Source organism: Procambarus clarkii, chromosome 22, assembly GCF_040958095.1.
Source record: "Procambarus clarkii isolate CNS0578487 chromosome 22, FALCON_Pclarkii_2.0, whole genome shotgun sequence".
In the NCBI taxonomy this organism is placed as follows: domain Eukaryota; kingdom Metazoa; phylum Arthropoda; class Malacostraca; order Decapoda; family Cambaridae; genus Procambarus; species Procambarus clarkii.
In genome coordinates this window covers 13,572,081-13,598,110 of record NC_091171.1, presented here as the reverse complement: position 1 = coordinate 13,598,110, position 26,030 = coordinate 13,572,081, and the positions used below count along the sequence as shown (strand labels likewise).

The window sequence follows — 26,030 nt, the reverse complement described above, 5'->3', positions numbered from 1 at the left end:
GACTAATGCCCTAGACTAATATATCGCATATCAGTCCGATAGCTCCAAGGAGCCGAAAGGGGCACCCTGCAGAAAGGTAAGATATACTTGTACATACTGTAGTACAAAATATGAGTAGTAGTATGTATAAAATGTATTTTTAAGTTAATATTTTTGGGGGTGTGGAACGGATTAATTCAATTTACATTATTTCTTATGGGGAAAATTCATTTCAATTTTCGAACCGTCTCTGAAAACGGATTAAATTTGAAAATGGAGGTACTGCTGTATTATAAAACCAATAATTACACACAGTATTTCAGGCATAACTTAAGATAATGAGTGTTCTGTATTGAGTTTGAAATGTTTGGGGTAATACTGTACTTAATACTTAGCATAATAATATATTATTTTAAAGAAAATCAGCAAAAACCCACATCATTTTGTTATGTTTTATCCTTGGAATAATATAACATTTTTCTCATAGGTCGACGATACATGACATCACTGCAACGAGCACCAGCACCTCGTCCTGTGTCAACCTCCCGTCCCACTTCACGACCCTCATCAAAGCCTCCCTCAAGGTCCCCATCTATTTGCAGTCGCCTTCAGGAGTGCTACAACACCGTCCAATCAGAAAGTGTTAACGAAGCCCACAGAACAGATCTTGATAATAAGGTAATCAGCAAGTTGGATTAAGTGTATAACTATATAATTGAGTAAAATGCCAAATCATGACAGCCAAGATGAAAATTAATTTATGTACAATATGTGGAAATCCAATGGCTCGTCACTTTCTGGTGGAAACTGCTCCACATTTCTTCAATTTACCAGAGGATAGTGGCCTCATTAAGGACAGGAAGCCAGGGGCTTGTCAAAGCTCCCCCATTTGTCCTGATGCTTTGATCAGGCTTAATCTTAGATTGCAGCAGTGTTTTGGCATTTACAGCTTCAACAGGTTGGGTGATTCCATGGGTTTATAACCCCATAGGTGAAAAAGCATCTGTTTTCTGTCCTACATTGCGACTTGTTGAGCCTGCAGCCCATCCTCCTGTTTTGGTAGTACTGTACTTATAGTAACAATGAGGATCATAGTATATATACCGACATACAACAAAATTCGAAAGTAGAAATCGGCAATATTGAGTTGGACAAACTGGAACACTATTATTTACTTGTTTGCAAAGACAAACTAAACCTAACCTAACCTTCCTAGGCCTAATACACAATAACCGAGGCCTAATATATCACATATAATGTACTATACTAGGCCTAAGAATATTTAAGTTGGTTTTTCAGCTTAATTTGTTTATTTTTTAAGAATTCCTTACTAGTCAGTATACTACTGTCTAAAAGCTAAGTACATACAAATTCATGATTATCGGCGATCGTCACAATAGGCACTATCTAAACAGGAGGATTGATTGGTGCCTGAAACCATTGTTCCTTATTTGTTACATCTGACCTTTTGAAGAAGTGGTCTGAATTAATGTCCTCTGGATTGTTCAATATTTTAAAAGCTTCAATGAAGTCAGCCCTAACATTCTGGTTGCAAGGTTGTTAACCCTGAAGCTCTCAACTGTTCCTGGTATGAGTCAACTTAGTTCGGGATGATTTCTTTACTGTAGCTACTAAATAGTATGTAGCTTTCAGTTATTGGTGGATTTTTACTCAAAGGCAATTTTTCTTCATCAATCTGCTACGAGGTAATGTTGCTGATCTGGTAGTTGTGATGTACATTGTTATGCCCCCACATGTAAGCTCTTGCATTTTCTACATTAAAAGCACCTGTCACTCTTTCAACAATTTGAGGAGCTCTTTGTAGTGGATGTTTTTCAACTGAACTGGAGCTGGTGGGTTTGTATGTTGCTCCATGTTCTTGCCAAACTGGAGACATTTTCCAGTCCTGGTTTCCAGCTCATCTGGACCACTCTGAACCCATGTATTTTTCTTCTGCTCTGCCTCTTTCAGAAGACTGAATCTGAATCCTTCCTCAATGGTTCATGGCACTCTGCTGGTCTTCACTGCTGGAATTTTAACTCTGGTCTATTACTATTTATATGGTCTTCAGGTGACTTCTTTTGGTGTCCCACTTGTGTATTTCATCTAGGTGGCAGTATGAAAAATATTGGCATTTTTATTTTCTCTACTGTTTCTCTCCCATTTCTGTTGTCTTGTGATTCTTGTCATCATTGTTTGTCGATTGGCTTTTCATGCTGAATATTATTGCCTTGTAACACTGGCTTTGATGGTAATGCTTTTACCAGCATTCAACATCAACATTTTATCAGCCTCTTTTTGCATGCAGTACCAGTGTTTTTTACCTCCAGCTTCTTCTCCTCCTTAGTCTAATTGGTCATAGATAAGGATTTGGTTTTTCTTTCCTCTTCTTGCTTCTTAGGTTGCATCTTTGGTTCCTCATTTTTTATTTGGTGAGAGCCAATAAAAGAAAGTCTTATTTCCACACAAGGAAGTGTACAACTTTGCTATGTTTGCTAATATTTCTTGGGATGATATAAAGCTCAAGGATTCTGGCATCTAAACAGGGTATTAGCAGATTGATACTTGGTTAATGTGCCAGGGATATGCCAGACTTGTGTAGCTCTGAGTCAGGTTTCCCATCCCTGACTTCCTCCTCCTTCAGGGGTTATGGACTTCAGCTTCCCTCCATACCATACCTGGTGAGTTCCTCACTGTGCTTTTCTTCTATGTGGTGAGATAGCAACAGAGCCACCAATGGAATCCCTCCAGAAAACTAGCATTAAATGTAATGAAATGCATTTTTCTAGTGGGTCCTTTGGTGGATCCCTGGACCCCTCCCTTTCCACTTTTTTTCATTTAGGTGGATCGGGGTGTTTGGCCTTCCATTGGGTATAACTGCAATGGGGTTGGGAAATAGGGCTCGGCTGGAGGGGAGGGGGGCTATCTGGTGGTGATCAACTGACACTAAAAAGAAAATAGGTGGCTTGCTGGATTGCCTATTTTCTGTATTTTTTTACTCTATGGAATTAAATTTTCTTTAATTTTTCCAAATTGTCTTGTGTTTTTAATTTATGGTTTTGCCTTGTTTGTTTGTTTGGTTTGGTTCAATCTACCTTTCTGGTGATTTTTCTTTAATTTAAGAAGGATCTTGGATTCTGTAGTCTTTCCACCACTGCTCACTGGATGGGCGGTGGTGTGCAGGATAAACATACCAATTATGAAACTAGCTTACCACATATGTAAATTGTTTAGCTTAGATACTGTACTTGGGGTCAGTCTCTTAACTCATTGTTCATATAACAATATACCTTAAATTTTGTAACTAGCTCAAAACAAGTCAAAACTAACTTGCTTAGTTAAATGTATTCTGGGGTTCAGTCCCTGAGCCTATTACATACCTCTGTAACCATTTCCACTACTTTCCACAGGATGGGTGCATAATAAATGAACTAAACTAACCTTCACTGAGAGGTCTAGGTTTTGACCTCTGATTTGCAGTAGGCTGGCTTTGGGTGTGATTCAAATTGGGGAGCTATCCAAGATGTAATAACAGGGAGCAACCATAGGACCCACCAGAAAGAAGCAGTTCATTACATTCAATGCTGATGTTTTGCAGGTTCTTGACATAGCAAGCCAGACTCGTGGGTACTGTGGATGCAAAGAGGTGGACTGTACTAAATCTCACGTTAAGCGAGTTGCAGATGGCAAGTATGAGATCTGTGGCAGAAATGTCTATGTTAGGGTAAGTGCACTGGCAATGGCCTACAGGTAAGTATGAGTATTATAATGTAGGACATTAACAATACAGAACTTGGATGAAAAAATTCTTCTTGCTTGTACTGTAGTACTTATTAAAGTAAACAATATTTTATCAAAATATTTTTCTACTTTCAATTCTAATATTAACATAGGAGCACTTATAATTGCATACATAAATCTCATAGGGAGACATTCTCAAAAGAATAAACATTATGAGAACTGTCATTTGGACAGTAAATAATAAGCATCTTTCTAACAAAAAAGATAAAATACAACAGTCAGCATACTAAGAAATGTTACTTGGACATTTTAAACAAGAAGTAAATGCATAAAGCATAAATGCAATACTTAAAGGAAATACAGACTACTAATGAATCTTAAAATATGGTTTAAAACTAGATTAGATATGTTCAAGACCAAAAAAAAAAAAATGCATATAAGCATAACTTAATTTACTTGGAATAAATTATATTTACATATTACCTATTTTAAAAGTAAGCTTATAATACTGTAGAGAAGGTTGTACTGTATCAAGGCATATAGGAATACTTCACCAAAACATTTCCGAACATATACCATATTAACATTGATCTAACAAATATCATAAGAATAAAACTGTCGGTAATCTTCAAACAATACATTGCAATCACAGGAAAATGGTCAAATACATTATTTTCATAATTAAGAAAATATAATTTTCCTATAAAAAAAACTAATTTTCCTAATTATCATTTTGAAATTTACTTTAAATATATATTTTTGGGTGTACATTTGGTTTATAGATAATTTCCTATTAAAAACACTCAACACAGCCATGTAATATACAAAATACTGTACTCGAGTACTGTTTTAGTGCTGATATTAGTATATTAACCTCTAGAACTAGGCTTTTATGAAGATAGAGGAAAAGTCATTCAATAAAGTTTTTGGAATACTGTACATTATTTATAGAATGGGCTATTACAAAGCTGGCATATTTTCAAACAATTTTAAAAATTTTCAATTAAAGAAAAAACAAATATAGAAATAAGGCAGCCTTTACTTATTCCTTGAATTCAACTCAGCGAGCCATGATGTTTTCCTCTCTACAGTGTGATCAGAACTATTTACTTTGATTCTTGTACAAAATGCACCCTCATACATGTGTGATGTCACACACCTTGGGTAAAAGTGACCATGTCTTTTTGGGAATAAAGTATGCACTGCATTATAATCTGGAAGAAAATGAGGTTGAAGTAGTTGAAAAGCCCCATTTCATGAGAGGTCATTATGGGAACTCAGACATTTCTTTAAAGAATTTGACTGGAAAGATTTGGTGTTAGGACATGAAGTAAATGAGATTTATGTCAAGTTTTGTGAAATATATGATAAAGGCACAAACAAATTTATACCAAAGCAGAGATGCAGAACAAGGAAACAGGATTGCTTCGACAGGAATTGTGAGAGGGTCAGAGACCAAAAAGACACAAAAATGAAATGAATATAGAGAGGCTAAACCCTCAAATATACCAGCGATACAGAGATATGAGAAACAACTACACGGCGATGAGGAGAGAGGCAGCAAGAAATTTTCAAAAAGGGATTGCGGACAAATGTAAAACAGAACCAGGTCTATTCATAAACAACAAATTGCAGGTAAAGGATAATATTCAGTGGTTGAAAATGAGAAATAGATTAACGGAAAATGAAAAGGAAACGTGTGAAACATTAAAAGTTCCAAAGTGTATTTATACAAAATGAAATCTTCAGGGAACCAGAGACAATAAGAATTCCAGAGAACAACATAGAGCTTATAGAGATGTCTAGAGACGAAGTGGAAAAATGCTCAAGGAGTTAAGAACAAAGCAGATGGTCCAGATGGAGTTTCACAATGGGTTCTGAGAGAATGTGCACTTGAGCTCAGCATTCCACTTCAAATGATTTTTCAGGCATCCCTGTAATTACCTAAGTGGTAATCCTGTGTGCAGGAGTTGTAGCTGATGTGTGGATAAAGGCTAACATAGTTCCAATCTACAAAAGTAGCAGCAGGGAAGACCCCCCTTCTCAACTCAATTACAAACCTGTATCATTGATAAGTGTAATAGTCAAAATACTGGAAAAAATAAAACTAAATGGGTAGAACACCTGGAGAAAAATTATATAATACCAGACAGACAGTATGGTTTAGATCTGGAAGATCCTGTGTAATGAATTTACTCAGTTTCTATGATCGAGCCACAGAGATTTTACAGGAAAGAGATGGTTGGGTTGGCCTACTGACATAGATCGGGTGCAGGGGGAGTTGTGTAAAATCCTGGTTTGTGCCTTGGAGAGGTTATGGGATCCAGTAAGTTCAGTAGAACTTCAGGTTTCAAACTCTTTTACCCTGTCGTAGCTCAGTCGATTAAGGCAGTGTCTGGGATGCTCCCGGACGCAGGTTCGAATCCTCGTCACGGCCCTTGTGGATTTGTTAATTTGATGCATCACGTTAGTGTGATCTCTGTGTGTAATGGTTGGATTGACTGCATCTATCAACCTAAAAAAGGCTTTTGACAGTTCCACATATGAGGTTGTTCTGGAAACTAGAACAGATTGGAGGGGTGACAGGTAAGCTGCTAGCATGAATGAAAAATTTCCTACCTGATAGAAAAATGAGGGCTGTAATTTATTTATTTATTTATTTATTTATTTATTTATATATATACAAGAAGGTACATTGGGTTTGTGAGAATACATTGGATAGTACAGTATTTACATTCTTGTAAAGCCACTAGTACGCGCAGCGTTTCGGGCAGGTCCTTAATCTAGCAGATAATTTTAAGTAGGTAATTTCTATCAGAATTGATAAATGATAAAGATACGTTGCAAGAGAAAAATGAGATGAGAGAGCTTAGTAAGTATATTAAAGCACATTGTTATATTAAAGCTCTGATTGATTACATTGACAGCTTGATTAGTAATTTAAACAAGATTTATAAACACCATACAGCAGATTGGCAGCGCATATAAGAAGACAGCAATGATCACAATGGTAAAGATGTTCAAATTGGGAACATAAAGGTTGGGAGATTGGGTAGCAATAGATACAGTGCAATTTTAAGGCAAAAAGTGAAAAACTATGAAGATGAAATTAGGTACTTTTTAGTATTGATTTTGAATGATGTAAAAGTTGGACAGCTTTTCAATTCAGTAGGGAGTGTTTTGCTACACTTTGCTACACTAATCAGAAGCAATGTATCGGATTGGAGGAATGTCACAAGTGGAGTACCACCGGGTTCAGTTCTTGCACTGGTAATATTCATAGTCTACATAAACGATCTACCAGATGGAATACAGAATTATATGAACATGTTTGCTGATGATGCTAAGATAATAGGGAAGATAAGAAACCTAGATGATTGTCATGCCCTTCAAGAAAGACCTGGACAAAATAAGTATTTGGAGCACCACTTGGCAGATGGAATTTAATGTGAATAAATGCCATATTATGGAATGTGGAATTGGAGAACAGACCCCACACAACCTATAAATTATGTGAGAAATCTTTAAAGAATTCTGATAGAGAGAGATAAAGGGGGTGGTTCTAGAAAAAAAAAAACTGTCACCTAAGGACCACATTAAGAACATTGTACGAGGAGCCTATGCAACACTTTCTAACTTCAGAATTGCTTTCAAATACATAGATGGAGAAATATTAAAGAAATTCTTCACCACTTTTGTTAGACCAAAGCTGGAATATGCAGTGGTTGTATGGTAGCCATATCTTACGAAGCACATCAACAAACTGGAAAAGGTGCAAAGACATACCACTAAGTGGCTCCCAGAAATGAAGGTCAAGAGCTACAAGGAGAGTTTAGAGGCATTAAATATGTAAAAACTATAAGATAGAAGAAAAAGAGGTGATATGATCACTACGTACAAAATAGTAACAGGAATTGATAAAATTGATAGGGAAGAGTTCCCGAGACCCGGAACTAAAAGAACAAGAGGTCATAGTTTTAAACTAACCAAACAAAGATGCCGGAGAAATATAAGAAAATTCACTTTTTGTAAACAGCTTGGTAGATGGTTGGAACAAGTTAGGTGAGAAGGTGGTGGAGGCCAAAACCGTCAGTAATTTCAAAGCATTATATGACAAAGAGTGCTGGGGAGACGGGACACCACGAGCGTAGCTCTCATCCTCTAACTACACTTAGGTAATTACTGCCGCTTCTTATCGCTCTGCGTTGCCAGAGCTGCTGTTGCTTTCATTTGATGTTGACCCCTTCTTGGTATCCTTTTGCAAGTTGTTTCATGAATTTTTTCACCTTTGGCCTGGTCTTGCTCCTCCCGAGCAGTCCTGGTCACTTGACTGGGTGTTGGTCTTCCTCTCCTCGCTTCGTTTTACAATTTCCCCTTCAGCTCGTAATATCTTGCTCAGAGCAGTGTTTTTTTTTAATCTTGCGTCTAGCTGTAGAATTGTGGAGCTTCAGGCTCTTCTCCTGAAGTGGGAGTTTTGTTACTTTGGGCCTGGTGGGGGGGCTTGTTCATTTGCAACTTTCTCTTTTCCTGGCAAAGAATCAGTTGGTTAGCTTTCAAAGGAGTATGTTGGTTATTGATGTCTGGTTGGTCTGGCCCAGGGTGAATCACTTGTGTCTGGTGGCAGCTCTTTGCCATTACCTGAAAGTCACCAGTTCTGCCTCAGTGGACAGCTTGTTGGTTGACCCCTGTTTCCTTGGTCCCCTGTTCCAAGGGTCATATTTCCCATGTCATCTGCACTGTCATCAAATCTAGCCAGCCTGCAGTCTACTCACAAGCCCATGATGTTGATAAGTATGCTGTACTGGCTGCATTCTTCTCCAACATGTTCTGGGCTAATATTTGGTCTCAGGGGTTTTGGTATTCTAACAGAGTTCTGGCGGCCGGGTACTGTATTTGGTTAATGTCTCTGGTTCCAGTCAGTCATGTGTTGCCTTGGACTATCTCCGATTGGATTCTCTTCTTCGCCTCAGCACATGCCACCTCTCCTCTCTAGTAAGACCCACTTTTGTTCTCTGTGGTTAATTAACTTTAGGGAGCCAGTGGAAGCTCCCCAGAAACCTAGCACTGAATATAATGAAATGCCACTTTCTGGATTAGCCCGGTTGGCTCCCTAACTCCTTTCAAGAAGACCTGGATAAAATAAGTATATGGAGCACCACTTGGCTAATGGAATTTAATGTGAATAAATGCCATGTTATGGAATGTGGAATTGGAGAACATAGATCCCACACAACTTATAAATTATGTGAGAAATCCTTAAAGAATTCTGATAACAAAAAGGGATCTAGGGGTGGTTCTAGATAGAAAACTGTCACCTGAGGACCACATTAACCACTAAACTGCGCAACGTGCCTGCAGGCACTCGACGGGGGGTGTGCAATGTACCTCCAGGATCTTATATTTTTAGCGTATGATTCAAAACTCCCACGACTACACGGGCTTCACATCAGCTTTCTCAGGGCTCATGTAAACAGACGCCATTTAAAAAAAAAAATCGTGGGCAACATTTCCGGGTGCAAGAGCCTTAGTACTGGGGCTGGCACACACAGCACGAGCTCACAGCACTGCTTTTCAGCTTGTGACCACAGCATCGCCTAATAATGTCAAAATATATATATAACTGGTATTATTTAGCCATGATAGTATTACAGAAGAGCCTGAGTGTGATGAAGATTGTGTACATTGTTCAAATATCAGTGAATCAATGCTGTTCACGATGTTCACAGCGTTAGCCACAGCACCACAGCATTATTTCGTCCATCTAGGAATCTTCAAACGACTTCTTATGTTACTTTACAAAAGAAGCTCGTGGTCAATTAGTCACTTACAGGATTTAATGACCAGGATTGTGAAAATAGCAGGATTGTGGTGATAATTAGCACCGTGAGTAGTACTGTGGGAGGACGAAGTTTGGTGAGGGAGGGAGGGAATCCAGATAGCGTCACTGTGTGGCAGTCACTCTTGTTTTGCTCACCATACTAGCTTAGTGGTTTGCTATGGTGGACACATATGCACATGGGTATATACAATATACCCATGTATACATACGTGTATGTATATAGTGTAATAACAGCAACAGGAGTATGTTGGGAGGAGCCATTTTGGTGAGGAAGGTGGCGTCGTACTTGTAGCGTCGTCTGCTGGCTACTGTGTGATTTCTCATGCAGTGTACGGTGGCCACTGTGTGCTGTTTGGACACAATACCGGCTTGCTTGCATAGTTATTGTGAATAAAACATAGATACGTATACATAACGTGTGTAAATAGTGTAATAAAAACAATAACAGTATGGTGGGAGGAGCAATGTTGGCGAGTAAGATGTAAGGAGTAAGCTAGGTGTTGGAGGAGTGAGGGAGAGCTTACTGGGTGTGGCAGCTCACACTCGTGGAGTTCTGAGTGTGTTGATGGTGAATGTATATAGTGTGTGATAGTGTATACTGTGTAAATATGTTGTAAATATACATAAATGAACATGAAATATTGGATATATGAGCAATATATGTGGACACATTTGAGACACATAACACAGTGTCTTAGAACAGTATGGATGTTCTACTGCCATAATATTGTGTATGTGTTCATTATACATAGGATTGGCAAGAAAAAACAAAACAAATATATTTGGAAATGTACGCAAAAAACTAGCGTTGAATGTAATGAAACGCCTTTTTCTGGGGAGCCCCTACGAGTCCCTGAAGCTTATCAGGCTAATGTACTTTATATTAGACATGAGCATTAACTGTGGAGTTGAGACCTACCAGGAACCAGCGCCGGAACCTGGCTCCTTCAGAGAGGTTTCAAGGAGCAAATGCCCTGGAAACCTCCCCTATGGTTGGGGTTTTGCTTATCTGCTGTCGACCGGGGTTAGGCATCGTGAACGGTAAGCATAACTAAACAAACCCCACATGGTAAACTTAAAAAAAAAAAAAAAAAAACAGAGAGGTAGAAACTCCTTACAATACCAAGGAAACAAGCAAACATTACACTTTACTGCCACGCTGCTCGTCCATGTTGCCCTCCCCTCTCCAAGAGGGGGCGGGGGGCCCCTGGAGCTCACCGCGCCAGCTGCCTAGCACTCCAGTTCAGAAGCTAAGCTTCAACCAACACGGAAAAAATGCCGACCAGTTGGAGGGAGGGTTGCCAGCACGCCTCCAGAGCTCACCCAGAAAAAGGCTTTCCTTACATTCAACACTGGTTTTTTCTGGGGAGCCCCTACAGCTCCCTGGAGCTACATACCCAAAGAGAAAGAAATAGGGACTTACCCAGGAGGCGGCTGCCACAAACTCCTCAACACGAAGTCGAGAAAACTGGCTACCACCTGCGACCCAAAGTAACACAAGAACGCCCGCCCAGGAGCAGGCACGTTCACCAAATAACGGGCGGCCAGGACCCTGTTCGATCGCCAAAATCCACGCGCCTGAATATGATCCCAAGACATGTTACCAAACACAGCGGCCAAATCTGCAAACTTTGAAACGTCATGGGCACGAGGATAGACCGCAGGCTGCCTAGACTTAATAACCCTGCGGACAACCTGGGAAACCCGAGCCCTGGAACAGGGAACGAGGGAAACCGGATCAACCCAAAGTGCATCCCCAGCCACCCCATCCTAGGCACGCTGGTAACGGCGAAGAGCCGCAACCGGACACAACACACTATGCACCCCCGGCCGAACCAACCAAGCATCAATGACCCAAGGATCCCTCCGGAAAGCAGCCATCTCGTTCTTCATCAGAAAAGACGGAGAAGGCTGTAAACGTAGAAACCTTCCCCCAGGACCAAAAGAGCAGAAACTCCTGTGCTGGAGCAGAGCATGAAGCTCCCCTACCGGACCCCCAGAGACCAATGCCAACAGAAACAGGTCCTTGGAAAAAAAATCTTGGACCGAAGGGGCCACCACAAACCGTGGAGAGGAAAGATAAGATGCACCCTGTCTAAGGACCAGGACGGCTCAGGCGGCACATGAGCAGGCCGGAGGTGAAACATAGCATGAGAAAGCTTACAGAACAGGGCAGATGTGACGTCCACCCACAAAAGCAAGCTGGAGTGGCTCCACCAGCTCCACACGATACGAGGCGACAGAATTAGGCATCAAATGACAGTCCTGAAAAAGCCAAGAAAGAAAGGACGAGACAATTCGATCCGAAAGAGAAGACAACTTACGAAGAGCAAGAAAATGGCGAAAAGAACGACAGGAAACTTCATACTGTCGCCAAGACGAAGTTCTCAGATGGGACACCATCAACGAAGCCACCTGATCACCATAGAAATGGTGATACAGACACGAAGAGCAGAGAAGGCCGAACCAGCCCCGTACCGGACCGGTCAGACCTGCTGAAAAAGACGGAGCCACGGGAAATGCCCAAGGTTCGGACACCGAGCAAACAGCGCCAGAAACGTAAGGCTGGGCCGGCCACCAAGGGGCCACAAGGACTACTTTCCCTGGGAAGGTTTCCAACCAAGCCAGAACCCAAAGCAACAGCTGGACCAGGGGAAAGAGGTACAGGTAATCCCACCTCGACCAGTCCTGCCGAAAGGCATCCACCGCGAATGCCTCGCAGTCGGGGAAGGGCGTCACAGACTGGAAGACGTCGAGACCATGCCGACGCGAAGAGGTCAATGTCCGGGAGTCCGTACGTCTGGCAGATCCAACAAAAAGAGTCGCCGTCAACCGTACATTCTGTAGATAAGGGGAATGAAGTGAGACAAGCCGTCAGCCAGGACGTAGGACACTCCCCAGATATGAACCGCACGGAGAGTCAAAACCCCAAAAATCCAGCAAACGAACCACTCGAAGGGACCAACCCCTAAAGAGGCAAGGACCAAAGAGAACCCCCGCAGTTCAGGCAATGAACCACCGAAGAGCAGTCTGAATGGAGTTGAATGGTGGCCTGGTGAGCACTGGTCACAAACCCCAACCAAGAGATGACGCGTCCATGAACACATCGAGCGGAGGCTCGGGAAGGCGCCAAGGCACCGAACCCTGAAAACCCCGAAGAGGAAGCCGGCAACGCAGCAACCGACACAAGGCCCAAAGGAACCAAAACAGACATCGAAGCCAAACCCGACCTGGCGGGTAGACCAGCACAGCGAAGGTGCACGATGAACAACATGGGAAGGACCAGGGAGCGCGGAAGGAGCCAAAGTCGAAGCGACTAGCGCTCCCAGGTCCGGGTCCCTAAAACCAAAGTGGGGCAGCCTTGGGGCATTCGGGTGGGAAACAAACCTAGCGCGTTGCATTAACCTAAACCTAATATGCAACGTGGATGCTGCCTGTACCCTAAGAGCAACATCAGAGTAAAACTGGAGCACAAGCAGATAACACGACTCGCAAGACTCCGGGTCATAGGTGTCGCTGATCCAACAGGCAGCATGACGGAGGTAAAACAGGTGGCTGGCACCCGGAGACAAGGGCACACAGCAACCTTTAAACCCCAAACAAGGCAGGCTGGAACTCGGGAGATGCATCCATGGGTCCACCGAGCCCCAACAGGGTTTTTCAGGGCCCGTAGGGTAACAACGACGGGAAGCCCGGCCAAGGTGTTGCTAACCGGTTAAACACCCAAACTAACAAGGGGTAGATGACAACACTGAAACTCCTGCGATGTGTACAAGTACGGGGGCCGAGCAGAGGGCCACCAAAACAGTAACAGGGGAACTATAGTCCTACAAGGCAGACCCCCACCAGGCAAACAAAAAACAAAAACAAGAAATCCAGCAAAAGTACACCATCCCCAGAGGCAACAGGAATCATTCGCCACGTAGGTGGCTGGTCACACAACACCTTGGTGCCCTAACCAGCACAACACCACTCCCTATCTAAGGCCAAACAAAGGCCCCAAGCCCCAGCTGGCCACAAGGGCGAGGCATATGCCAAGCAGCAAGAACCCCTACAGGAGCAGTTCCCAAACGCCCCAGGGAAGATAACCCTGACACACAGGGGCAGTACTCAAAGGGTTACTTAGGGAAGGAAGCCCCTAAGCACATGCAGCCCCGACACTGATGAGGTACTCCTGGCCACCACATACCACGACAAGACAGCAGAGAATGCCACACAGGCAAACACCGCCCAGGAATTTGAGGTCAAAGAAGCGTCTGTCCCGGTTGGCATTAGCTTACGAACTGGAGTGCTAGGCAGCCAGCTCAGTGAGGTTCGAGGCCCTTCCTCCCTCTCCCTCTCTCAGGGAGGGGAGGGCTGCGCAGATGAGCAGCGTGGCAGTAAAGTGTAATGTTTGCTTGTTTGCTCATTTCCTTGGGATTGTAGGGAGTTTCTACCTCTTTGTTCGTTTTTTTGTTTTAGTTTCTTACCATGTGGGGTTTGTATTGTTATGCCTACCTTTTTTGGTGCCTAGCCCCAGTCTATGGCAGATGAGGAAAACCCCCAACCACAGGAGGGGTTTTCCAGGGCCATTGCTCCCTGAAACCTCTCTGAAGGGGCCAGGTTCCAGCTGGTCCCTGGTAGGTCTGATCGAACTCCATAGCTAATGTCCCGGTCTAATATAAAGTGCATTAGCTCAATAAGCTCCAGGGAGCCGTAGTGGCTCCCCACAGAAAATTAAAAAAAAAAATATTTGTGGCAACTCGCGCATGTTGAAGCTGGCTGGCAACTGACTTCGGGAGTCTACGTCACAGGCGCCCACCAAATCGTGACGTCACATGCCATTTTCCGGACCCCATTGCGGCCAAAGTAATTACAATTTCGATTTTTTTTTTTTTTCACATATCTATGATATTTTTACATCCCCTGTGATACAGAGAAGGATATTTAACATTTTCAAAAACAAAAATAATTTTTTCCTGAGAATTTATTTCCTGCACACAGGGGGAGGGGGGGGGTTCCATATTTGGAAGGCGAGCAGCACAGTGGTTAAGAACATTGTGCGAGGAGCCCATGCTATACTTTCTAACTTCAGAATTGCTTTTAAATACATGGATAGCGAAATACTTAAGAAATTGTTCACGACTTTTGTTAGACCAAAGCTGGAATATGCAGCAGTTGTATGGTGCCCATATCTTAAGAACACATCAATAAACTGGAAAAGGTGCAAAGACATGTCACTAAGTGGCTCCCAGAACTGAAGGACAAGAGGTACGTGGAAAGGTTAAAGGCATTAAATATGCAAAAACTAGAAGATAGAATAAAAAGAGACGATATGATCACAACGTACAAAATAGTAACAGGAATTGATAAAATTGATAGGGAAGAATTCCCGAGACCCGGAACTTCATGAACGAGAGGTCATAGATTTAAACTAACGAAACAAAGCTGCTGGAGAAATATAAGAAAATTCACTTTTGTAAACAGAGTGGTAGACGGTTGGAACAAGTTAGGTGAGAAGGTGGTGGAGGTCAAAACTGTCAGTAGTTTCAAAGCGTTTTATGACAAAGAGTGCTGGGAAGATGAGACACCACGAGCGTAGCTCTTATCCTGTAACTACACTTGGGTAATTTCACAGAAAATGAACAAGAAATGCAAGAAACACTATATGAACAGTTCTGAAGTATGTTTGTACAAAATGAGGTTTTCAGTGAACCAGACAATGCAAATTCCAGAGAACACCAAAAAGTGCATAGTGGTGTCTTGAGACGAAGTGGAAGAATTACTTAAGTTGCCAGGAAGAAATAAAGCAGTTGGACCAGAAGGAGTTTCACCTTGAGTGCTGAGAGAATCTGAAACTGAGCTGAGCATTCTACTTCTCTTGATATTCTAAACATCTTTGTGCACAAGAAACTTAGCAGATACAGTGGAACCTCGAGTGACGAGCGACTCCAGTTACGAGAATTTCGAGTAACGAACGAGCCACTCACAGAACATTTGTCTCGATTGACAAGCTTTCGCTCGATTAACGAGCAAACTACATGGTGCTTCCTAGCGTTCCCGCTGGTTCTCGGACGCCTCCGATGACAGTGTTGTTATTTTCGCAAGACGAGCGTTTCACATGACGAGCTCAGTGCTGGAACATTAAATTCATTAATCGAGGCTCCACTATATAGAAAAAGGCAAACATAGTTCCAATCTACAAAAATGGAAGCCCAAGAAGACCCTTTAAATTACAGACTAGTATCATTAACAAGCATGGTAGTCAAAACACTAGAAGCAAAAGTTAAAGCCAAAAGGGTTGAACACCTGGAGAGTAATTTTGAGTAAGTTCAAGACAAGCAAAGACAATGCAAATGATCTGAAACTGTAGGGTTTGAAGAAGGTTGTATTTACTGATTTACAGCCCTGCTATATTGCATGATATATTTGAGATATTGATGAACAAATACTGTATGCCTATATATTGTACTGTACTGAAGGGCAATAAAATATTGTTATTTCTACTTTCCATTTCTGTATCAATCTTCGTATATGCAATCCTCTTTTAGCTATAATACTACCACCTTCCTTTCATTCATAAGCTAAAATGAATAAATAATTAATTTTAGTAATTCATTCAATAATTCAAAAACTGCTAAAATGTTTCAAGTAATTTGCTTGGAAGTAGAATAAGGAGAATAGGTAAAATAACATACAATATCAGCAAAATAAAGATCCAATGCAGAGATAACAAATTAATTACCACTAAAAAAAAAAAAAAGCAGTGAAAGATGCGACAACTCCACAGACACACGAGGATAGACGTGTATATAACTATAAATAATCATTATTAAATACCAACAAAAATGATTAATGTTCATTAGGACCACATTCATTCATCAATAGCTCTTAATGACAAGATGGTACCATTTAAAAACAAAATATTACACTAATAAATAGTTTAATGCCTCTAATTATACTAGAAGAATAAAATGTATTGAAATATTGTGTAGCTTTAGTATTGCATGACTGTTTTACTACTTGTATGTTTTAACCCATTAGAACATTGAATTTTCACCCGTAAATATTGATTACCTTTGTATGACATTAATGTGCTATTGTATTAGATGTGTTGGTAATATTTATACGCATTGTTTGCATGTACAGTATTTATCTTATTTGCACCATCAGCAATATCCCTCTTATATTATTATTTCATATTTTGCTAATTATTTATATTGCTATTTCATTTATTTTTTCTTTCTATCTTTGTTGTACTCAACAGCAAAATTCTTCACCCAGCGAGAAGTTTGCACAGACAAGTCAACTAAGGAAACAACCGTCGAGCAAGTCACACACTTCTTGCTCAGATGTAAACCATTTAGTTAGTTCATATTTATGTTTACTCTACATTACAAATTTTCTTTTAGTTGAATTACACTTCATGCTTTGAGGATTCATTGTTGAATCTGAAATTTATGTGAATTTTTTTTTATTTCTTCAAATTTAAACTTGTCTTCCTAGAATTTACAAGGAACCTACAAATTTATGTTAACACCCTTCTTATTTTCATTGGTGCCATTGTACAGAAACACTGCCATACAGTGGAGGAGTTTGTAGCTAAGCTCCAACCACGTGAGACATCGTCCAGGATCTCCCACTCTCCTCCTGTTTATCATGTAAATGTAATTGTTGTTATTGTTTCTTGATGTCAAATTCTTCATTTTCTGCACCATTACCAAACTGAAGATATTGTAAAAAAACAAAAAACAAAAAAAAAAACAGTGAATGTAAGGAAACGGCCTTTTCTGGGCGAGCTCCAGAGGCTTCCTGAAGCTATCCAAAATGACATGTACAATATTAGTGTGGGGTCATCAGTCACGGGAAAGTTCTTGTACCTATCGGAGACCATGAGCCAGAACCTGGGGCCAGATTCACGAAGCAGTTACGCAAATACTTTTGAACGTATACATCTTTCCTCAATCTTTGACGGCTTTGGTTATATTTATTAAACAGTTCTCAAGCTTTAAAACTTCCCAATAAATTGTTGTTATTGTTATAAACAGCCTCCTGGAGCTTCAGAGCTCATTAACTGTTTAATTATTGTAAACAAAGCTGTCAAAGATTGAGAAAAGATGTACAGGTTTGTATGTGCTTGCATAACTGCTTCGTGAATCTGGCCTCTGGTCCCCTCAGAGAGGCACAGGAAGCAATGGCCTATGAGCACTCTACATTTAGAGTATGTCATACTTGCAATCGACTGGGGAAGGCACCTAGAAAGATGGGCAAAACAAAAACACCAAGCTGGTGAAAATTGCACCTAACATCCAAACCAAGGAAAACAACTCTCCCCAAAAGAAAACCCAGTAAAATCATCATCCCCCTAGCCTAACCACTCGTTAGCGGCTCCCCACCGAGAAGGGGGGTGGGCAAACCTGCTTAGGCGAGCCGTTGAGTCACCCCCCAGTTTCAGAATGTTCAAAATCGTCGACCGGAGGGAGGGAGGGAGGGAGAGAAGGTGTCAGGAAGCCTCAGGGGCTCGCACAGAAAAGGAAGTTTCACTACATTCAACGCTGATTTTCTGTGGGGAGCCTCATCGGCTATCCTGCGGTGCCCTGTGACCCCCCCCCCCCCCTGCAACCTCTTGTCTCCACGCCCTCCACTCCTTTCCGGTTGGACGAGTTCTCCTGGCCTACGTATGTTCATCATCGCCTTTGATGCCGATACACCTGCTGATCGGAGTATTTTTGGAAATAGTAGGGCACAGTCGTTTCTATCAAGCCGTTCCAGAGTTCTTTAAGATCAAGTTGCACGATTTCAAGCCGAATAAACACAGGAACTTGATTGATGTGGACCACGCTTCCTCTGGGGGACTTGATGCTTTCGGACGTTACCAATATCTGTAGTTACAAGGTCCATTGTTATACACCTCTGAGTGACCGTTTGGTACAATATGTGGTCCGGCATGTTGATGATGTTAGTGCGGACGACATCATGGCGCAACTGCAGGATGCTGACATTCCGATCTTCGGTGTCAAGAAATTTATGCGTAGAATTTATGGCGATCTGTGTGATACCGGCACTGCCCTCCTTACTTTTCTTGACTCTCTACCCCCTGATTGGGTTTGAATTAATGGTTTCCTCCATAAATTGGAGGTATACATTCCCCGTCCCACTCAGTGCTTTCGTTGTAAGGTTTTTCGCCATACCTTCCATGGCTGCACCAATGATGTCCATTGTGGCAAATGCTCTGGTTCTCATTTCACTCGTGGCTCTGTTGCCCGACAAGCTCTGTAGCCCCAACTGTGGTGGTGATCATGCCATCACTTTCAAGCAGTGTCCTTCCTACGTTGCAGTGCTCACTAAGGCTCTTCCCGTCATCACTCTGCCCTCCAATTGTATTTTGCCTCATCCTGCCCCAATTCCTTGTTACCCACCGATTTCCCCCTCCACCGCCGCTTTTGCCTGACCCGTTTGTCACTGACGTTCCTCTCTCCCCTGAGGCTTCTCTCCCACCTGTCATTCAACCGAGTCCCGATCTTGTTGACGCTATTGTCGCTCGCTTTGTGGATGCACTCGAGACTGTGCTGGTCTGCCTCATCACTAAATTCTTTCTGCAGTCCGTCCTTCACGTTCCTGAGGCCGATCCGTCGCTCCTCCCTCGCTTCTTCCACGGTTGACGTCCATCCTCCTGCAGCTGCCTCTGTTATCTCCAATGCCTTTGAATCGATGCTGGACAATGCTCTTTTGAACTCTTTGGCGAGCCTTCCCAGTGTCTCTCCCCAGGCTGCTTTGTCCCACATCTCTGCCTACGGTACTAAGCGGAAGCAATCTTCCGTCGTCCCGATTTCCAAGCGCCCTGCCACCTTGCCTGATGGGCCTCTTACATCGCGTTCTCCCACCACTTGTCCTCGCGCCCTTCTTAGGGCTTCCTCCCATTGTCCTGCTGGCATTTCTGTGGAGTCCGATGCGTTAGCATCCCAGTCGTGAGGCTCCGGATGCCATCCACATGCCTTGCCCTGTCCTAACCTCGCCTGCCCCGTCTTGACTTCCTCTACCCTTCTACTCATTCGCGCTTGCCTCCTTCACATCCTTTGCCCCTGCCCTTTATATCTTGCCTTCATCCCTCACATTCTTTACAGCAGCAACGTTTTGCGTTCGCCTTCTGTTTTCTTTATTCCCATCCTACGTTCCTCTCCTTGTTTATTTTGCCTTTATCCTCGCCCGCCTTGACGGAGTCATTATCTTCTTGACTCGGCACGTTGTGACTGTTGATGTGTTGTTGTGCAGTCATATATGCATATTTCTACATTACCACTCATGCAGTCATTGGGAGGATATACCTTCATGCAAACTGCACGTATTGCGAAGAAAAAGAAGAAGCCAAGGACAGAGCTGGCGCCTACTGTCGACTCCATGGACAGGGGAAAGATCATGACAGGCCATCTGCCAAGACATTGGACACTCCCTGAATGAACGACGTGGAGAACAAACCCGGAGAACTCGGCAGAAGAGCTACCCGAAGCGACCAGCCCCAAAGAGCCGTGGGCCTCCGAACTTCCCCCCCCCCCCCCATCTGGGGAGGTGGCCCAGTTGAGAATGAATCATAGGGGAGCAGTCTGAATGGAGCCAGATCACAGAGCCCCGAAGAAGATAAATCCACTGCAGCGCCTGCCACACAGCCGCAAACTCTCGCACTGTGCTGTGCGTTTGACAGAAGTACTGTGCCCAACGTCCCAGACCAGCCTGGTGATTGCTGGTCAGAAAGCCCCAACCAAGAGACAAGGTGTCCGTGAACACATTGAGTGAGGAAAAGGTACCATGGCACCGAACCCTGAAAGCCAGGAGAGGAAGCCAGAGACACAGCAACTGACATAAGGACTCCAGGGTATGAATCCAGCGGTTGTGAGAGGCAAAAGGGCCGCCCCGACAATACCAAACTCACCTCTAAAGCCAAACCCTGCCCAGTGCGGAAACCAGCATGGCAAAGTTTAGGCTCCCACACTGCTCGTGCAACCGCTGAGTGACCCTGGTCCCCTCCAAAAACAGCTGAAGGCGGGACCGCAACCCAAGCAATGCCACAGGAGGGAGAGAGACGGATGCCGACTGAGAATCCCACACGAGGCCCAGCCAAGTTCGAACCTGAGACGGAATCAACTGGGACTCCCACCAAGTTACTAGGAACCCAAACCCGGCAAGCTGGAAAAGATCCAGAACTCTGGCTAGCAGATAAGCACACCAGCCGGAATGACAACAACCAGACATCGAGGCGGTCAGTGTAAGAGGAATCAAACCAAATAAAAACCGTATCCCACAGAGAGGTGCAAACTGGGTCCCACAGGAGGTATGAGTCAAGAGCCTCCTAAATCCCAAAAGGGGATTTTGAGAGTTTGAGAGGAAGAAACCCTCCAAAAAATGAATCTGAGGAACCCTAGGGCACCCAGAAACAAACCTGGGGAAAGCCCAACCTACCACATTTGCTGGCAGAAAAAGACACACCATGTGAATGAAAAATTTCATTAGTTGTCCATATTTAATTTAGTTATTTACTTTCTTTGCACTTTTTTCCAGTTTGTTGATGTGCTTCTTAAGATATGGGCACCATATCTTGAGGTTATCTTAAGATGATTTATTTATTTACTTTGTATTTTTTGTTTCTTTTTGTTTCCTGAATAAATGCCTCACAGCTGCCATGGCCATAATACGGACAGGATTCTGAGGACCGTAGGCTTGGGGGGGGGGGGGGGGGGGGGGCAGACGAGCATACAGGGCAAGATCACCAGGCACAAAAACCGGTGCCCATAAGAAAAGAAAAAAAACAACCCCTACCCATAAGTCCCCAGGGGCAACACACGGTGGGACACCATGAATATAAAGATACAAGACATAGAAAGTCGTTCTGCAGCTGTAGCGTATCCTTGGTCAGACCCATATAAAGAACACACAGCAGTAGTGGCATCCGAAATAACGAATTGAGGTAAAGTCATACAAGACATACCAAAGGGAATAAAATTAATCGCATGCCCTAAAACCTCCTGAGGAAAGATATAAAAATAAAAGTCATACATGCCTTGCAGAGAAAAATGCCAGGAAAAGATGAATGACTCAAGACGAGTAGAACAACCAGAAGGGACACCGGTGGCATCCGAGTATACAAAGGAGCCACAGAAGACAAGAAAAGAATTTGCCCAAAGGCAGAGAAGGAAGGAAAGGGAATGCAGGGAACCCCCGCAAGCACAAGAAAAAGAGTACAGCGAGATAAGTACAAACTTACCCAAAAACCAATGACACCTCAGCAGAGATGCGTGAAACACACAGCAATCCTTATACCTCCCTACCCCTAACAAAGCAGACATTACCCAAACCAGAGATAAGGCACACCAAATCACCGATAAGAACAGGAGTGCATACACTAAATGAAAAGGCCTAAAAAAGAGAGCGCAAACACTCAGCCTGCAAATGAAACTAGGACAAATGTTTACACGACACATGATTACAAGACACATGCTTTTGGCCCTGGTTGCCAGAAGTGGCAGTGCACCCAGTAGGGTAAAATGGCCGCCAAAACATTAACAACAAAACCGCCGCAAAACATCCAAGCCAGAGGCGGATGTGCCCAACGCGAGGGTGTGTAATACCCGCCGGCAAACATGGTAAAACCGATGCAGAAGGGAAGGGGGAGACGAAAACACCCACCCCCGCCACAACACCCTCAGGCCCAGAAGGCACAAAGGCCCAGGCAGGGGCAATAAGAGCATAAGCGCTCCCAACGGACTCCACACGAGCCCCGGGAACCCCCTGTCAAAGGCCCAGGGCAGAGCCCTTATCCCTGAGCACCACCCCCTGAAGAAATAGCAAAATCCAGGGTAAAAGCTTCAAAGAAGGGGGCTGCTGGGCCGACCCAGAAGCTTCGGAGGGAAATCGGGCTCAAACCATCTCCGCACCCAACTGAGAAGGGGCAGTCCCCGAAGCCACCCGAGCCTCATCCCAAGCTAAACCCCACCCCAACTCTGAAAACCCTCAGACTTTTAGGAGCCGGAAGCAGGTTGGGGGAGGAGCAGGATGAACCACACCCACCTGGGAAGGAAGCAGGGGTGCAGATGGAACCAAGGTTTGAAGCAACCAACGCTCCCCGGGCAACCAACTTGACTTGTTACAACAAAGAAATTCAAGCATGCAACGCAGCCACTGCCCGAGCCCTAACATCCTCAGACAAGGAATGGGAAACTGAATGACAAAACTGGGAACAAATCCCGCAAGACTCAAGGTCATAGGTGTCACCGAACCACGACGGAGGCAGGACGGGTGATCAATCACATGGAGGCAGGGACAACGAACAACCTTTAACATCAAAAAAGGCAAGACAGGGCCCTGAAGACGCATCCATGGTACCCCCGAGCCCAATGGGGGTTTTCCAGGGCCCCACAGGATACATAAGCACTATGGGAAGCCAGGCACTGGGGCTAGCTAGGCCGGTAAACCCTGTCTGTGAGCAGGCAAACTGACAACCAGTAGTCGCCGTGAAACCTCGAAGGCAACAGGAGAACCACCAACACAACCTATGCTGGCTTAGTAAAAAGTTAGGCAGCCCTCCATTGTCAACAACAAGCAAAAATGCTAGAAAACAAAAACAACCCCTCCCCCCAAGCAACACACAAACATACTAAGTCCTCAAACAGGAATGGAGGCCCGAAAGACCCAGGGAACCCTGAAATGCAGGGGAAGTACTCAGAGCACCAAGGAAAAGATACCGTAGTGGCATGCTACTCCAAATACCAGAAACACCTGGCTACCACACCACACACACTGCTGGTACAGCCCCACAGGGCAAAATCCATTACAGGAAAGAGGCCAGAGGCAACGTACGACCACCATGCACATCAGTCAAGAACTGAGGGGGTGAGCCAACGGCTCACCTGAGCGGGCTCCCCTACCCTCCTTTCGGGTTGTGGAAAGGCTCTAATGTGTGGTTAGGCTATGGGAATGATGTTTTACTTTCTTTTCTTTTGGGAAGAGTTATTTTGCTTGCTTCAGATGTAGGTTGAAATTTTCACCAGCTTGGGGTTTTTGTTTTGTTTTGCCTATCATTCTGGGTGCCTTCCCCAGTCGATGGCAAGTATGACATACACTAAATGTTGAATGCTCATAGGCCATTGTTTCCTCCACCTCTCAGAGGGGACCAGGTTCTGGCTCATGGTCTCCGGTAGGCGCAAGAACTCCCATGACTGATGATCCCAAACTAATATTGCACATTTCAGTTTGGATAGCTTTAGGGAGTAGATGGGGTTCCCCACAGAAAACTATTATTCATAAAATATACTAGACAGGATACAGGCATTTAACACTCACTTGTAACTTCATTGATATAAATGAGATGCATTTGGACAACCTTTTAATAATAATAATAATAATAATAATAATAATAATAATAATAATTTTTATTTAGGTAAGGTACATACATAAAGAGATTTTACAAAGTTTGTTGGCTTTATAGATAGAGCTAGTACATACAATGCCTAAAGCCACTATTACGCAAAGCGTTTCGGGCAGAGGTTTTGTTGACCACGGCATCAGTAATTCCATAGAGGAGCGAGATGTTGACAGTGGTGTTGTTAGAAGTGGAGTCGTTGGGAGAACGAAATAATGTCACTCATTGTGGTCCCTATTTAGTCATTGCAGTAGAGAAGACATGCATGTACAGTGCCAGTACATATAGTGCAGATCTGGAAGTACATTTGTGTGAGGTAGATGTAGCTACAGTTTTCCAGGACGAGGGAGAGCCACTGGCAACAGTACCATTTGAGCTAGAGGTGAAGGTAGTACTATTATACAGTGAAAACCAGTGGTGGTACCTGGATTGTATCTGGATGGGGTTCTGGGAGTTGTTCTACTCCCAAAGCCCGGCTTGGGGCCAGGCTCGACTTGTGAGAGCTCGTTCCAACAGGCTGTTGCTTGGAGCGGCCTGCAGGCCCCCATATCCACCACAGCCTGGTTGGTCCGGCACTTCTTGAAGAAAACTATCTAGTTCTCTCTTGAAGATGTTCTCTCTGTGAAGATTTGGGACCTGACCCTCCAGTACAGTATTTTCCATGTGTATATTATTTGATTTCTCTAATCTTCCTTCTAGGGAATACACTTGGAGAGCTTTGAGATGATCCCAATAATTTACGTGCCTTATCGTGTATGTATGCTGAATATGTTCTTCATATTCCCTCTATTTCTGCAATCTCTTCCACTATTAAGAGGGAAGTGGGTGCTCAAGACAGGACAGCACACATGATTTGAATAATACAACCATAGTGATGGGATTCCTGGATTTGAACGTTCGCATAATCTATCCTATCATTGTTTTGGCTGATGCAATATTTGCTTGGTTATGTTCCCTAAATATTAGGTCATCGGACATCCTTTTTCCCAGATTCTTTACATGGTACTTTCCTACTATGGGCAGACTTGATTGTGTTTTGTACCCTGCATTTTGTTTAAGGTCCTCATTTTTACCGTACTCGAGTACCTAGAATTGATCATTGTTAAACATAATTTTATTTTCTGCTGCACAGTTAAAAACTTTATACAGTATTAATAGTTTTCTCATGCTGATTTTATTTGCTGAGGTAAGCCTTCTGAGGTAATTTTGTAGAGATATTTATCATGCTATTTTCTGGGGGGAGCCCCTACGGCTCCCTGGAGCTTACTAGGCTGATATGCTAATGTCAGACTTTGGCATCAGTCATGTGTATGGAGTTCTTGTGGGCCTACCGAGGACCACAAGCCAGAACCTGGCCCCACTCTAGAGAGGCAAAGGGAGCAATGGCCTATAGAACCCCCATGTGATTGGAAGCATTCTATGTCTGCCATCGACCGGGTTAGGCACCCAGAAAGGTAGGCGTCCCAAAACAAACCCCTATTCTGGTGAAAATTGCAACCAAAGACCGAATGAGTGGATAGAACTCCCCAAACGAAAACGAGCAACTTGTATGACGTCACCCGTCGTCGCGCCGCTGTCCTGTGCAGCTCCCCCCTCCCCACCACGCCGGCGACTCACTCCCCAGTTCTTGAGGCTGATGCTGTTGGCTCAATTGTGTGCTCTGGCTCCGGTCTTTTGCGGCGCTGTGCCTTGCGTGTGGTTGCTGTCCTCAGGGGTGCGAGAGCTGGGAGTTATTCTTCAGTACTCGGGCTTCATGCACCCTAGGGTTCCGTTCCCTAGGTGCTTTGTAAGTACTGCCCTTGGAGCTTGGTGGTTACCTTCCACAAGTTCTTCGGGTCTGCCTCTGTGTGTCCGTTTCACTGCTCGGTTTTTTGGCCGCCCTTTGGGTACTTGGGTGTTCCGTCTCCCTCGTTTACCTTAGGGTAAGAGCAGTTTTTGCACTGGTAGGGGTGCAGGGCACTGCGCAGCTAGTTGTCACCTATCACAGCGGCCGGCTCTGTTCCTTGGGGTATGTTGTCCTCTTGCGGGGGTTTTGTTGTTTCTCTTCGTTCTTGCCTAGGTGGGGTGGTTCTGCCCTACTTG

The 26,030-nt window shown here is 43.7% G+C and overlaps 1 protein-coding gene across 1 annotated transcript in view; it reads left to right on the top strand.

Annotated features, from left to right (window-relative positions):
• Nucleotides 1–26,030, top strand: part of LOC123757528 (uncharacterized) — a 236,833-nt gene that overhangs the window by 159,340 nt on the left and 51,463 nt on the right. The window contains exons 6-9 of the mRNA XM_069329467.1: nucleotides 467–657; nucleotides 3,578–3,703; nucleotides 16,806–16,892; nucleotides 17,110–17,199. Coding sequence (XP_069185568.1) covers nucleotides 467–657; nucleotides 3,578–3,703; nucleotides 16,806–16,892; nucleotides 17,110–17,199 — 494 coding nt within the window. The remainder of the gene's footprint in view (nucleotides 1–466; nucleotides 658–3,577; nucleotides 3,704–16,805; nucleotides 16,893–17,109; nucleotides 17,200–26,030) is intronic.